The following is a 14,777-nucleotide window of genomic DNA, read 5'->3' on the forward strand; positions in this document are numbered from 1 at the left end:
ATTGTCCATAATACATTTAAATGCATTACATACATTACTAATTGTCATACATTACTAAGTACTTGGGCACAGCTTGCTCTGTACTATTACTGATAAGGTGAAATTACTGACACACCAGTGCAGTTTAGTGTTCCACTGATGCAAAAGGCCAAATGAAGATTTTATCAATCAAGGAACATGACATGTATTGACCGACTTTAACATTTTAGTGCCTTTTATGCAAAGACCCTTTATCAAAGTGAGAATTACTACCTTATTCCCCACATACAGTCTGTGAAGTACCAATGGAATAAAATATTCTCATAATGAGACAGCCAAACATAGCATGATTCCACAGTGGCAGTGAGCTTTGAGAACAGTTCAGTTTCCTTTTGATAGCAACAATTATTTTAATGTGGATGAATTGCACACTGTACATTCATACTCCATTTGTTCTGGTAGTACACTGTTAAATTTAAAATCACATTCAAATATAAAATCAAATATCTACAGAACTTAAACAGAAAACTATTTTATGAATGACAGCCACTTACTCAGCAATAAGATCATTTTGGTGGTGAGTGGGCTTTTAACCAAGACAGGCTGTAGTCAATGTTTTCTACCTGTGTTATTAACCTGTCATCTTTCTCTCATGTAGGACACTTGAGGAAAGTTACAATGCCTCGGCCAATGGGATGTTTACTCCACAGTAAAGAGGTTGTTTCACAAGAAATTAAGATTTTGCAAATTATGACACTGGGTCCTAATTCATAGGTTTTATAATTACTGTTATAAATCTTTTCATTTATTTCATGTGTACTTTTTGTAACCTTTTAATATGGATGTTTTCATGAATGCAAGCTTTGACTTAATTTTGTTAAACTGTTTGTGTAATGGTTACAAATTTTGCTATATAAAATGGATCAGACAAAATTTACTTTAGAGTAAAAGCACATTTTTTGAAAGCTGTCATTCATCAGTTTCCTGAGATGATTGGAAATATAGTGGTGATTTAAACCATTTACAAAATATAATAGTTATTAATGGTATCTTAATGTATGTCTTAACATTTACCCAAGTTTGCATTTATCTTAGCAGAATGTTAAAAAAAAATGAACATTGAACATTTCTTTAAGACAAATGAAGAAAATTCACTGAGAAACGATTCTCCTTTTGTGAAAAACAAGGAAATATCTGCACACTGAATAGTTTTAAGTCCCGTAGGAGGTATTATTTATTTGTGACGTGACATATGAGAAGGTTCTGTGGGTATTGCTCGGTATTGAGGCTTATATATTGAGGCTAAAAAACACGTTACACACAATTGGTTGATTATGTTTCTGTTTGCCTCACTATAAAGTCACAATACCTTTGCCTGAGGAAGACCCTCTCAGAGTTGGCAACATAGCGAACAAGTGATACCTCCTTGGGGGCTTCAAAACTATTGTGTCCAGCTAATTCTTTGTTTTTTCACTTTGAGCCCTTTTATCCAGTCACATTCTTTTGTGTTAAAACTAGACTTCTAACAGAGCAGCAAACAAAGGTTACTCTCCAAAATCATCTCAGGCTCTGCTGCTGGGTGTAAGGTTCTTAGTTATCTTCAAGTACAAAGTTAAAATAATCAGGCCCACACAGAAATGGACTGCTTAATTTTTTGTCAGTGACAATGTTAAACATTAATGCTTTATGTTTTATCTGTAGTGTATGATTTGTTTGCCCTTTCAGTTGACAGTCAGATTTGATTGTGAAATACAAGATTCAGTCAGTAACAAAGACAAAAGGAGTACAAATGTATATAGAATTTATTGAAATTTTAAACAAGTTATAGATGAATATCAAAAACTCAACATTAGCCACGACAGCCTGGGCTATGTTCAGGCCTAACAAAATATGTCCTAATGGCAAAATTCAAAAGCAGTGACACTGCCAACTGTAAGCAGTTCACTGCGTTTGGAGGTGGTCTTTAAGAAAATTAACTAATTTACTTAAAAACATATAATTTCTCCTAGGTGTGAGATGAATGTGTCTGATGTGAGGGTGCTCAATTATGGCACCATTTAAACTATGAACAAATGTAGCCATAACTCTGTAAACACATTTCCTGGCCTTATCAATCTTTGCTGGATTGCCACCAGCCTCCCACCTGCACCTTTGGGCCAATGAAGAAAATATTATCTTAATGCCAGGATGCTGGAGGTGAAGCTGGTGCAGGTCTTCCTTCATCATGCTGACCAGCTTGACACTGCTGACCTTCCCCATGTCATTGCCGCCACAGTGGATGATGAGGATATCTGGTGCTGCTCTTCCTCGCAGGGAGTGGGAAAAGAAGGAGAAAAGGCCTCTCCACTGCAGTCCCAGCCAAACCAGCAGACACGGACGCCCGGCATGCTGAGGGTGCTTCCCAAGGTCTCTGCAGCTCTATGGACACCACGCCGGACATAGCTGTCACCAATGATCCACACTGTGCATATGAAAGTAAATGAGTGTAATAAATGATTTAGGTAATTAAAAACAGAAAGTTAACTATAAAGGGTGAATCACTTCTTTTTGTTGACATTACTATTATGTCACATCTGTAGGATAAAATAAAACAGGGAGCAACACCTCAAAATATAGATGACAGTCTTTTAAATGCTTTCTTTTTGTCCTTGGAAGACAATGTAATATTAGCTGTCCAAAGTCAAGTAGCCAAAACTGGTACTTACAGTTTCTGCTGTGTGTAGCAGGCGTGGTGGAGATGTAACGTTAACAAGTGGCCATGACCTCAACACCAGTGATGTACTGAAAGAAATTAACATCTTGTAACAAGTATAACACTGCCTTTCTTTCACAATTTCTACATTTCGTTACAGATACATTTGAGTCCCCTTCGAATTTTATCAATGTCACGTTACCATAATTTGCGTTCTATATTTAAAAATGTTGAAGTGTTTTTTAAAGATTGTATAATCTCAATAACAGCTGAATCATTGTTTCAAGATTTGTTGTATAACGTTAGTTTCAGGCAAACTCAACTTACCTCAAGTTTTGTGAAGGAGGTGGCACCAAGTGGGAGCAGCCAACACCACAGGGCTTGCCAAAGTAGCGTAGCTTGTTAGCCTAGTAGCTTGTTAGCCTAGCCTTCGCTAACTTAGCAGCGTTGAGCGAGGTGGGCGTGTTTAGGCAACCAGGCTTCCTTTGGCCCGCCTCTTTGCCCATTTTTGATTGTCCGGGAGTTGGGCGGAGTCAGGCACTGCCAAGATAGCGACGTACAGAGTGGAGTATTTTGAGCTTCAAATCCACTCTTCAGAAACGGATGGGTGACGTCACGGTGACTACGTCCATTATTTTTATACAGTCTATGGTTTCTCCCTGTCCCTCTTCTATCTATCTTGCAATAATGTAGATAATAAATGTGCAAAGCAAAATTCATAAATAGAATTAGGAATAGTAGTGGTCACATAGCTGTGGAAATTAACCTCAAAGTCACTTTTATGCTGTAGATATTTTCTCTCAGCCAGTAATAATCTCTCCTCACCTATGAGAACCCTGCATGTTCATCCTTGCTGGCATATGGTCCACTGTCTCCTCCCTGACCCTGCTCTTTATATTGTGGTAATAAAAATTTAAAAAAAATATGTGCAAAACAATAGTGAGCACAAGTTCTGCGCAGAAATTAAGGAGTGGGTTTATTCCTAGCATGAAACTAGCTAGCAAGTGATTTAACATAGGTAACAATAACATTAGTATTCTTGTCAATTAGCATAACTTGATATATTGGCATCTATTAATTAGTTATCATTTAGCTGACATTATCTACATGCAACAGCATTACTCAACTTACACAGTTTGTTTGGAAGAAACTGTGCAAGGTTTTTTGCTTCTTGCTGGTTTGCTGCACTACCCAGCACACGTCTTGTCTGTGCAATTGATTCAGGTCACAACATGGCAGCATATGTATGCTCTCTACTCATGGTGCGTTTAAAGATGGCTCGGAAAAACACATGTTAAAAATGAATTGAACGGTTGTAACGGCTGTAAAAATACAGAGGGCACAGATACGGGAAGTGCAGGGGACATGTACCCCGCGTCCGCTATGCCCATGTGACTCATAGTGTTTGAAGGGCAGGGGCGAAAAGGAAAACCGGGAACCTACTGCATGACATGGGGCCCCATTGGTGCGCAAAAAAAAAAAAAAAGACAAGGCAAGGCAATTTTATTTATATAGCACCATTCATACACAAGGCAATTCATTGTGCTTTACAAGAGAAATACATTAAAATAAAACATTAAAGGAACAATAAAATTGTGTTTGAGATCATTAAAAACAAAAGCTAAAAGCAAGACAATAAATACTTCAAAACAGTGCAGAAAATGCATTTAAAAAGCAAACATAAAGCAAGAGCAGACAAATAAAAAAACAATAGCTACAGATTATCCTAACAATAAGTTACATATCTAGTTCACTGGTAAGCTGCAGTAAATAGTAATGTTTTAAGCCCTGATTTAAATGAGCCGACAGTTTCAGCCAACCTCAGATATTCTGGAAGTTTGTTCCACAGGCGGGGAGCATAGAAACTAAAGGCTGCTTCACCTTGTTTGGTTTTGATCCTGGGAACACTGAGTAAACCTGTTCCAGATGATCTGAGGGGTTTGGGTGCTACATAACGTACAAGAAAATCAGAGATATATTTAGGCCCAAGACCATTTAGTGCTTTATAGACAAGTAACAAGATTTTAAAGTCTATCAGGAAGCCAGTGCAGTGACTTAAGCACTGGTGTAATGTGCTCCACTCCACTCTTGGTGAGGACTCTGGCAGCAGCGTTCTGGACGAGCTGCAGTTGTCTGATTGATTTTTTACTCAGGCCTGTGAAGACACCGTTACAATAGTCCAGCCTGCTGAAAATGAAAGCATGAACAAGTTTTTCTGTATCTTGTTTAGACAGAAATTCTTCTATTCTTGCTATGTTTTTAAGGTGGTAGTAGGCTGATTTAGTAATTGTCTTAACCTCCTAAGACCCGGCAATTCATTTTTGTCCTCTGTGGGGGACATGAGTCTGAGACCTCTAAGTTAAACATCATTTATGCAATTTATTTGAGTCCCACTGTACTGTCAAGAGGACATTCTGGGCTTTCTAATGATGCCACAGTTGTGGGGGTGTGGCTAACAGAGCACATGCACTCTCTTTTCAGGGGTGTGGCTAACAGAGCACATGCACTCTCTTTTCAAAATGGCGGGAATGACAGCTTCCACATTTTATGGCAGCAAGGGAGGTAAGTGATCAATTTTTTGCAGATATCATGTTTCTGTTGCTAATAATCGAATTGTTTCTTCAATATAAAAGTCTTAACTTCAATTTAGTAAGATTTCAGAAATGTACAATATTTTTAACCCTGTCAAAACACTACTTTTATTCAATGTCCTTTGTAGGGGACAGCGGGACTTGCTAACTTCTGTTTTTAACCAATTTCCATACTTCAGGAAACAGAGGGCTGAGTGAGGCAGAAATGATTTTACTCAGAATTGTGGAAGGGGAGTCAGACATAGAGCTGTCAGGAGATGAGGTTGAGGAGGGCCAGACAGAAGAGCAGGAAGGTGAAAGCTCAGAGGACATATCAGCTTTTGAGGAGCCTGAGCAGGGACAAAGTGACGACACCCACCGTCCATTGTGGATAAGAAGCAATGTGTAAGCTAGGGCTGTGAAATTTATTGGTATTACAGTGTCTAGAAAGGGAAATGAGAGCCTTTTTTAGTTGAACACACACACACACACGCACACGCACACACACACACACACACACACATGCACGTTCGCGCGCACACACACACACACACACACACACAATTAAAAGCTTGATTTGGCAAACTATTGACCCTGTTAATAATACATTTACTAAAAGTGCATTAAACTATACCTCTCTTTTCTTTATCAATTTAGTTTCAACCCTGTTGTGGAGGAGAATTCTTTGCAGGACAACACTGGCCACAACCACCAAGACTGGAGGCCCTCTGATTACTTCAAACAGTACATAGATGACCAGGTTTTTGAAAAAATGTCAGAGCACACCAACCAGCGGCTTCATCTCTGGAAGCAGCCTTAAAACCACTCCAGAGGAGCTGTAATCTTTTTTTGGCATATCTATGTACATGGCATGTCTCGGATACCCTAGGATCCGGATGTACTGGGCAGCGAAGACGAGGGTCCCGGTTATAGCCAATTCAATGAGTCGAGACCAATTCTTCAAGATTAGACAGTCCATCAAAGTCATCAACGATCTTGATGTCTCTGAAGAGGAGAAAAAGAATGATGCCCTCTGGAAGGTGAGACCTCTCTTAAAAAGAGTGCAACAAGGCTGCCTCAATCTGCCGAGACCAGGGAAGGCCTGTGTAGATGAGCAGATGATTCCCTTCACAGGCCGGTGTCCTGTACGACAGTTTGTGCCAGGGAAACCAAATCCCACTGGACTGAAAGCATTTGTGCTTGCCAGTCCCAATGGTCTGGTGCTGGATTTTGAAGTTTACAAGGGCCGGAATACGTTCACTGACCAGCAGCTGGGAATCGGAGGGAATGCAGTTGCTCGGATCGCACAGTCTCTTCCAAGAGGAACACACCTGTACTTTGACAGGTATTTCACCTCAGTCAAAGTACTGGATATGCTGAAAGCAAATGGTCTCCTGGGAACAGGGACCATTATGAAAAACAGAATCCCTGCACAGTGCAAGTCAAAGATGTCAGATGACAAAAAGCTACAAAAACAAGGAACAGGCACATCCGAAATGGTTGTCCAAAAACCATCAGAGGTTGCAGTGACGAAGTGGCAGGACAATAAGGCAGTTCTGATGGCCTCCAGTGTCCACGGGATAGAGCCCCAAGACAACTGCATGAGATGGTCAGGGAAAGAGAAGCGCCATGTTCCTGTGCCTAGACCCGCTGTTGTGGCTGAGTATAACAAAAACATGGGTGGGGTTGATTTGTGCGACCGCATGATCAGCTTTTACCCGATGTCAAGCCGCACAAGAAAATGGACCATCCAGACCGTCCTGCATGTCTTCGACCTGGCTGCCACAAACAGCTGGATTGAGTACAGGTCAGACCACCAGGTCTCTGGGAGACCAGAGAAGGAGAGGCTGCAATATTTTGACTTCAAGCTGCTGCTGGCTGAAGAAATGATTGCTCAGGCACAGGGTGGTCGAGGGCAACGGGTTGACGAGGTGGCCAGTGATGATGATGAGATGAGCACTGACGATGAAGAGTACTTTCCAACAAAGAAGAGGAGGCCTGTTGAACCACAGCCCAATGATGATGTCAAAAAATACGGGGCACTCCATTTGCCAAAGATGGTGGAGGCAGCACATTCGTCACGGTGCAGGAGAGAAGGATGCAGTGGGAAACCATTTGTCAAGTGTATCAAATGTAACATGTTTTTGTGTATTTCAAAGACAAAAAACTGCTTCCTGTTATACCATGATGTGTGATGCGACCTAAACCAGCTTTAGGTGACTATCAAGTGTGCAGAATGCAGTTTACTTAAAAAGCTCCACAATGAGATGTTACATCTTAAAATGATGTTTTAGTGTTCAGATGTGTTTCCTTCATCTAACTGTTTTTCTGTAAACATTTTTTATTGAATGCATTTAACTGTTTTAAATGCTCATGAAATGAAAAGAAATTGGATTAATCTGTTTTAAGTGTTCAGGAAATGAAACTAAATTTTACACCAAGCAAGACCCGATGTCCACTGTAAGAGACATTTGATAAAAAATAAATAAATAACATTCATGAAATTTTTTTTGCTGTAACATGTTTCTTTCAACTACAATACTTAAACTATCTAAAAAAAATCTAAATTTCAAAACCTTTTTTCTTCCGGGTCTCAGGAGGGTAATGTGACTATTGAAATTTAGATCTGAGTCCAGAACTACACCAAGATTCCTGGCTTGATTTGTAGGTTTTAGTGTCATGGCGTCAAGGTGAGCACTGACTATTGATCTTTGTTCTTTGGGGCCAAAAACAACTATCTCAGTTTTGTCTGTGTTTAGTTGTAGAAAATTCTGACACATCTACGTATTGATTTCGTCAGTGCACTTATTTAGCAGATGTAGGGGACTGTAGTCATCTGGTGACACTGTTATGTAAAGTTGTGTGTCATCTGCATACGTATGGTAGGAGATGTTATGATATTCCATAATCTGAGCAAGAGGGAGCATATAGATGTTGAACAGAAGAGGCCCAAGAATGGACCTTTGAGAAACTCCACATGTAATTTTTGTTCGCACAGATTCATAATTGCCAAGTGACACAAAGAAATCCCTGTCTTGTAAATAAGATTTAAACCAATTTAGCACAGTGCCAGAAAGTCCCACAAACTTTTCTAGTCTGTCGAGCAGTATCTTATCGTCAACTGTGTCGAATGCAGCACTGAGGTCCAGTAATACCAGAACTGAAATCTTTGATGCATCATTGCTCAGATGAATGTCATTTAAAACTTTTACAAGTGCAGTCTCAGTGCTGTGATGTGCTCGAAATCCAGACTGAAAGGCATCAAAGGAATTGTTTTGCTCCAAGAAGGTGTTAAGTTGCTGAAAAACAACCTTTTCAATGATCAGGTAGTGGACCTAAGGTTTCTAACTACGTCTGTCAAAGTAGCATAATTTAATGGGTGAAAAAGTGCCAAATTAACTGGAGTAGTATGAGGCACAGGTGAAATAGCCACTGTGTTGGAGTTACAGACTGTCTGTCTTATCTTTAAAATCTTGTCTGTGAAAAAAGAAGCAAAGTCATTGCATGCCTTGGTGGATAGCAGTTCAGGAGGGACTGATGCTGATGAGTTTATCAGTCTGTCAACAACAGTAAACAGTCTGTGCATTGTTGTCATTTTTGTTGATAATCTCAGAGAAAAAGGACTGCCGCGCCCTTTTTAGGGACACAGACTTTCCTTATAGATGTCATAATGAACCTGGAGTTTGGTTTTTCACCACCTGCGTTCTGCTTCTCTACATTCTCTTTTTTGAGCTTTTACCCGTGTGGCGTTCCTCCATGGTGGTTTTTTCTTACCAGAGACAACTTTGACCTTCATGGGGGCAATATCGTCCATAATATTCATAGCTTTAGAGCTGAAACTATGAACCAGATCACTGACAGAGACTGAGGGCAGAGCTGGTGTGGGTGTAAAATCCTGGGTGAATAGTGTACAGGTGTTTTCGTTGATAGAGCGTTTTCTGATTACCGCTGTTGTAATTTTACTGGTGTCAGTGGAGATGGCCATTTTAAAGAAAACACAGTAATGATTGGAAAAGGCAACATCAGTCACCACAACCTCAGAAATGTTGAGCTCTTTGGAGATAATTAGATCTAAAATATGTCCCTTATTGTGTGTTGGCTCTGTTACATGCTGGGAAAGTTCAAAGTTGTCCAGGATGTAGAAAAGTTCTTTCGCACTGCCATCTTTGGGATTATCAATATGAATATTAAAATCACCCACTATAACAACACAGTCAAAATCAACACAAACAACAGACAATAGTTTAGAAAAGTCATCAAAGGCATCAAAGTGTGCACTATATTTTGGGGGCCTGTAAATGTTTACTAATACTGCTTGACAGGAGGATCTCAACTGCAGCGCAATATATTCAAAAACCTCAAACTTCCCATATGACAACTGTTTGCACTGGTAAACATCCTTAAACAAAGTGGCTACTCCACCTCCTTTCCTAAGTTCTCTAACTGAGCTGATAAAATGGAAGTTTGGTGGGGCTGATTCAATAAGTACTGCTGCACTGTTGTTTTCATTTAACCAAGTTTCAGTTAAAAACATAAAATCAAGGTTTCTCTTGATAATAAAATCATTAATTAATAGTGACTTGCCAGCCAGAGATCTGATATTTAATAAAGCTAAGTTGAGTGTACTAACATTGTCTGACACAGTCTGTGGCTGACGCATAACTGGAGTCAGATTAGAGAGAAGTTAAGAGTTCATCAATTTGACTGAGCTTTAGTGTGGCAGCTTTAATTAACTCCTTGATTGGTGAGCATGGTGTAGGGGGGGGGGTCGACGTTGGCTCCTTGGTGGTTGCGGCAGTGCTCAAAAACTCACCAAAATTGGCACGCATGTCAGGACTGGCGAAAAATTTGATACAATGAAAAATTTAACCCCAAAAGTGCCACAGTGGGCTCTCTAATGCCACCTAGACAGACAAAAATGGCCACTGTGTCCCATAGGAATGTCGTAGAAAGATTAAACAAAAACTGGCTTGTTCGTCTCATCAAGACCTACAAATCCCTCCCTAACACCCCTGACCTAAATCCAACAGGAAGTGAGCTAGTTCCTCTGAAAATAACATGAGCAAATGTGGAGAAATTGTCAGCTGTAAGATAGAGTGGAGAGGGGTCTAAAATCATCTAAAACTTTTGTATTCAACTGTCTACGTGAGCTGTAGGCCGAAGCGGCGTGAGGCCAAGGTCCTGCCCAACGCTGCGTGCAGCTTTACTTATTAGGGCCCGAGGGATGACTGCAAGTTGTCCGCGTAGGACCCTACTGAAATCGCGCTGTTTATTATTAGGGCCCGAGCGACGACAAAGTCGCCTGCATAGGACCCTATTGAAATCGCGCTGTTTATTACTATTTATTATTAGGGGTCCAAGCCCGTGGGGCCTGGGGAATGTGTATGCAAGCAGACGCGTTTCCCAGGACCAGCGGTGCTGGGAAACCTATTGTTTTTGTTCAGATTTTTATTAAGGATCCAAGCCCGTGGGGCCTGGGGAACGCGTATGCAAGCAGACGCATTTCACAGGACGAGAGGTGCTGGGAAACCTATTGTTTTTGTTGAGATTTTTATTATTAGGGTCCGAGCAACGATGAAGTCGTCCGTAGGACCCTATTGAAATCGCGCTGTTTGTTATTATTAGGGTCTGAGCGACAATGAAGTCGTCCGCGTAGGACTCTATTGTAATCGCGCTGTTTATTATTATTCATTAGGGGTCCAAGCCCATGGGGCCTGGGAAACGCGTCTGCATACGCGTTTCCCAGGACCAGCGGTGTTTATTATTATTGCGCTGTTTATTATTATTCGGGTCAGAGCAATGATGAAGTCGTCCGTAGGACCCTATTGTAATCGTGCTGTTCATTATTATTAGGGCCCGAGCGACGATGAAGTCGTCCGCGTAGGACCCTATTGTAATCGCGCTGTTTATTAGGGCCCGAGCGATGACAAAGTCGTCCGCGTAGGACCTTATTATAATCGCCTAAACCCTATTTTTTTTGTTCGGATTTTTATTATTATTAATATTATTAAGGGTCCAAGCCCGTGGGGCCTGGGGAACGCATATGCAAGCAGACGCGTTTCCCAGGACCAGCAGTGCTGGAACACCTATTGTTTTTGTTCAGATTTTTATTATTAGGGCCCAAGCACCTAGCGGTGCGAGGACCCTATTGAAATGCAAGGATTTTTTATTAAGCGGTGCGAGGACCCTATTGAAATGCAAGGATTTTTTATTATTATTAGGGCCCGAGCACCTTAAAATTTGATATTTTAAGGGTCTCGTGTGCGGGTTCCAAAAAATGGCTCAGTAGCGCCCCCTACAAAAGTTTGAGGAAACAGTCCCTGAAGCTAGTTTAACCTACATGTATGAAACTTGGCAGGCTTATATAACCCTCTGAGATGTACATAAAAGCCTCTTGGAGGCATGCTCTAAACCCAACAGGAAGTCGGCCATTTTGAATTTACTGTGCAATTTCGGTGCATTTTTGGCCATTTCCAGGGGTCCTAAATGACCGAACTAGTCCTAGAGATTTCACCCGATCGACTTCAAACCTTGGTCTGTCCCACCCCAAGACCTTGAAGATGAAAAGTTATCAAAAGCTTCAGTTTTTGTCAGTGCGTGTGACCGTGGGATGGCGTCAAAGTTAGGGGTCTCGCCACTAAACAGGAAGTAGTTTATAACTCCAGCATACATGGTCGAATCTTGCCCAAACTTCACAGGATTAATGACAGTCCCGTCCTGAACACATCTACATGTCAACAATTAGAGATAAATATAGCGCCCCCTACAGGCAACAGGAAATGTCATGTTTTAGACTTTAATGTACATCTCCTACAGAATTGACCAGATCCACCTCAAACTTGGTCAAAAAAGCCATAAGACGTTGATGACGCTTTATTGTGGAAACTGTGAGTTTTTGTCCAAGGGCGTGGCCATGGTCTGGCGGCGAACTTTGATGTTTCGCCGTGATGATAAATGATGCTGCAACTTGACTCCACGTGGGAATATCTTGCCAAAACTTAACACATATGATGACAGTCCAGCCCTGAACACATCTACAGAGGAATTTTGAATCACCGTCACAACGCCACCTACTGGAAACAGAAAGTTACTTTATACATTCTTTGATGTCCCTCTTCTAGCAGGTTAATCAGACCCACCTCACACTTGCTGATCTAAGTCCTTAGACCTTGATGATACTTAAAAATGAAGCTTTTGCGTTTTCATCAAACGGGATCTGCCCAATGTTGAATGGCGTACCTGCTGCAGAGTGTTGAATTTTGAGGTCTTGCCATGAAAAACGAAAGTGCTCTAACTTTGGCGTAAATGGTCCGATACCCACCAAATTCACATGATTGATATTGGTCCTGCCCTGAACACATTTACATAACCATATTTCGTGATAGTCATAGTGCCACCTAGTGTCGAAAGGAAGTACTTCTTACCAGACACTTATCTTTGGATTAACCTGAAATTTCAATGCTGTGGTCTATATTTGATGTACACAAACGTGACATATCATTAGTGTCTACTCGTGCTGCAGAGGGTTTAATTTTGAGGTCTCGCCATGAAACAGGAAATTGCTATATTTGTGGCGTAAATGTTCCGATCTCCATCAAACTTAAGATGATTCATATTAGTCCTGCCCTGAAAGCATTTATATTACCATATTTCCTGATTCTCATAGTGCCACCTAGTGGTGACAGGAAGTAGGTCTCAAACACTTATCTTTTGATTTATCTGAAAGTTAAATGCTGTGGTGTATATTTGATGTATAAAAACATGATGTATAATTAGTGCACTCTCCAACTCCCTCTGGTGGAAAGAAGAAGTGATACAAAATGTGAAATATGTCATTCCAGCACTGTATCAAGGATATGCCAAGTCACTCCTGTCCAGCACTGTATCAAGGATATGCCAAGTCACTCCTGCATGCAATGTGTAACTTTGCTGTAACGCCACGTGGGCATATTTTTCCAAAACTTCTCACATAAGATGACTGTCCCACCCTGAAAACATCTTAAGAGGAATTTTGAATCACCGTCACAGTGCCACCTACTGGCACCAGAAGTTACTTTCTTCATTCTATGATGTTGTTTGAAGCTCTTGATTTCGTGGCCATGGCAGGGCGAATTTTAGTCTCTCAAAATAACACAGGAAGCTGTAACTTAACTTCATAGTGTACAATCTGCTTCCAACTTCACATGCTGCATGACTGGTCAAGCCTTAAGAGACCCACATGTCAATTTATAATTATTCATAAAGTGCCACCTACTTACAGCAAAAAATCACAGCTCCATTTTTAGCACACATAGCAACAACAAGAATCTTCTGGCTGATCTCTGAGGGCAGTGTTGCACTGTTTATAGACGTGAAGCACTGCATTGTGTGATCTGCATGTTTGATATACCTGAAATATGCAAAAGTTGATCATAAAATAAATGCTGCATCATTTAGAAAGTGACATTTAGTGGAGCAAGGTTTCAGGAAGTTTTACACCTCAATGTTACCATGAATAATCAAATAATAATTTGTCGGAATCACAAGTCTTATTAAAATACATTGATTTTTTTTGCCAGCAATTTGCTGATACTACAATGTTTGCCATCAAGTTTACATCAGTACCTTCTGTGTATTTTATGTAGTTTAATTTAAAAATTGTTACTTGAATCATATCACAATTCACAAACAGTCTCATGACGTAACTTTAGTCATTCTCCAGCACCAAATTGTGAACAAGCAAGTGTTAATGTGAAATAGGTCATCCTAGCACCCTCACTCTGGTCAGACAACTATCTCTTAATTTACCTATTTTACATCAAAAGCTGACCTCAGAATTCTGATGATATGTTATTGTAAGAACTGTGTGTTGTCATCAAATGCCATTGATGTGGTGAGCCCACCATTTTTCATTTTTGGCTATAACACACAAAGTTATTGTCAAAATGGCCCCAATTTCTCCTCTTTCTTTACAGTCCTGAACACATCTACATGCCATTAATTACTTATAATTATAGCACCATCTACAGGAAACATGAAATGACATTGTTTAAATAATTATTTTTTAATTAAATTCAACTTTATTTATCAAGCTCAGTATCCCAAATCATAGTTTCCCTCAGAGGGCTTCACAGCATACATCCCTCTGTCCTTGGACCCTCACAGCAGAAAAAGAAAAAACTCCCCCAAAAACCTTTCATGGAGAAAAAAATGGTTGAAACCTCAGGAAGAGCAACTGAGGAGAGATCTCTCTTCCAGGACAGACAGACAAGTGTTGGGGGGGGCAGCAGCGCACATCACTGAAGCGGTTATGTGAAAACTCAGAGTAAGTTAACCCTGACGTGGTGTAACGTTTCATCTTCCTACTCCAGAAAACCCCCTATGGGAAGGGTATGTTGAAAATTTCAAGGGGGCGCTATAGAGGCATTTTGTCACCCCCCATGGGCGACGCCCCTATCAGATGTATGAGCTCGCCATTTTTGACCTGTGTATCAATTTCATATGAATATGATGTCGCTGAAGCCATCAAAAAGCCAAACATATTTGGTGGCGAGGGC

At 40.6% G+C, this 14,777-nt stretch overlaps 1 protein-coding gene across 1 annotated transcript; it reads left to right on the forward strand.

Moving 5' to 3' along the window:
- Window positions 1-6,107: 6,107 nt before the first annotated feature.
- Window positions 6,108-7,436, forward strand: LOC126389638 (piggyBac transposable element-derived protein 3-like). The gene has a single exon (XM_050043335.1). The coding sequence runs from the start codon at window positions 6,108-6,110 to the stop codon at window positions 7,434-7,436; it is 1,329 nt and encodes a 442-aa protein (XP_049899292.1).
- Window positions 7,437-14,777: the final 7,341 nt, after the last annotated feature.

This window comes from Epinephelus moara, chromosome 5, assembly GCF_006386435.1.
Source record: "Epinephelus moara isolate mb chromosome 5, YSFRI_EMoa_1.0, whole genome shotgun sequence".
NCBI lineage: Eukaryota > Metazoa > Chordata > Actinopteri > Perciformes > Serranidae > Epinephelus > Epinephelus moara.

Coding starts and splice junctions, on each gene's coding strand:
- LOC126389638 (XM_050043335.1), top strand. CDS start 6,108: ATGGCATGTCTCGGATACCCTAGGATCCGGATGTACTGGGCAGCGAAG.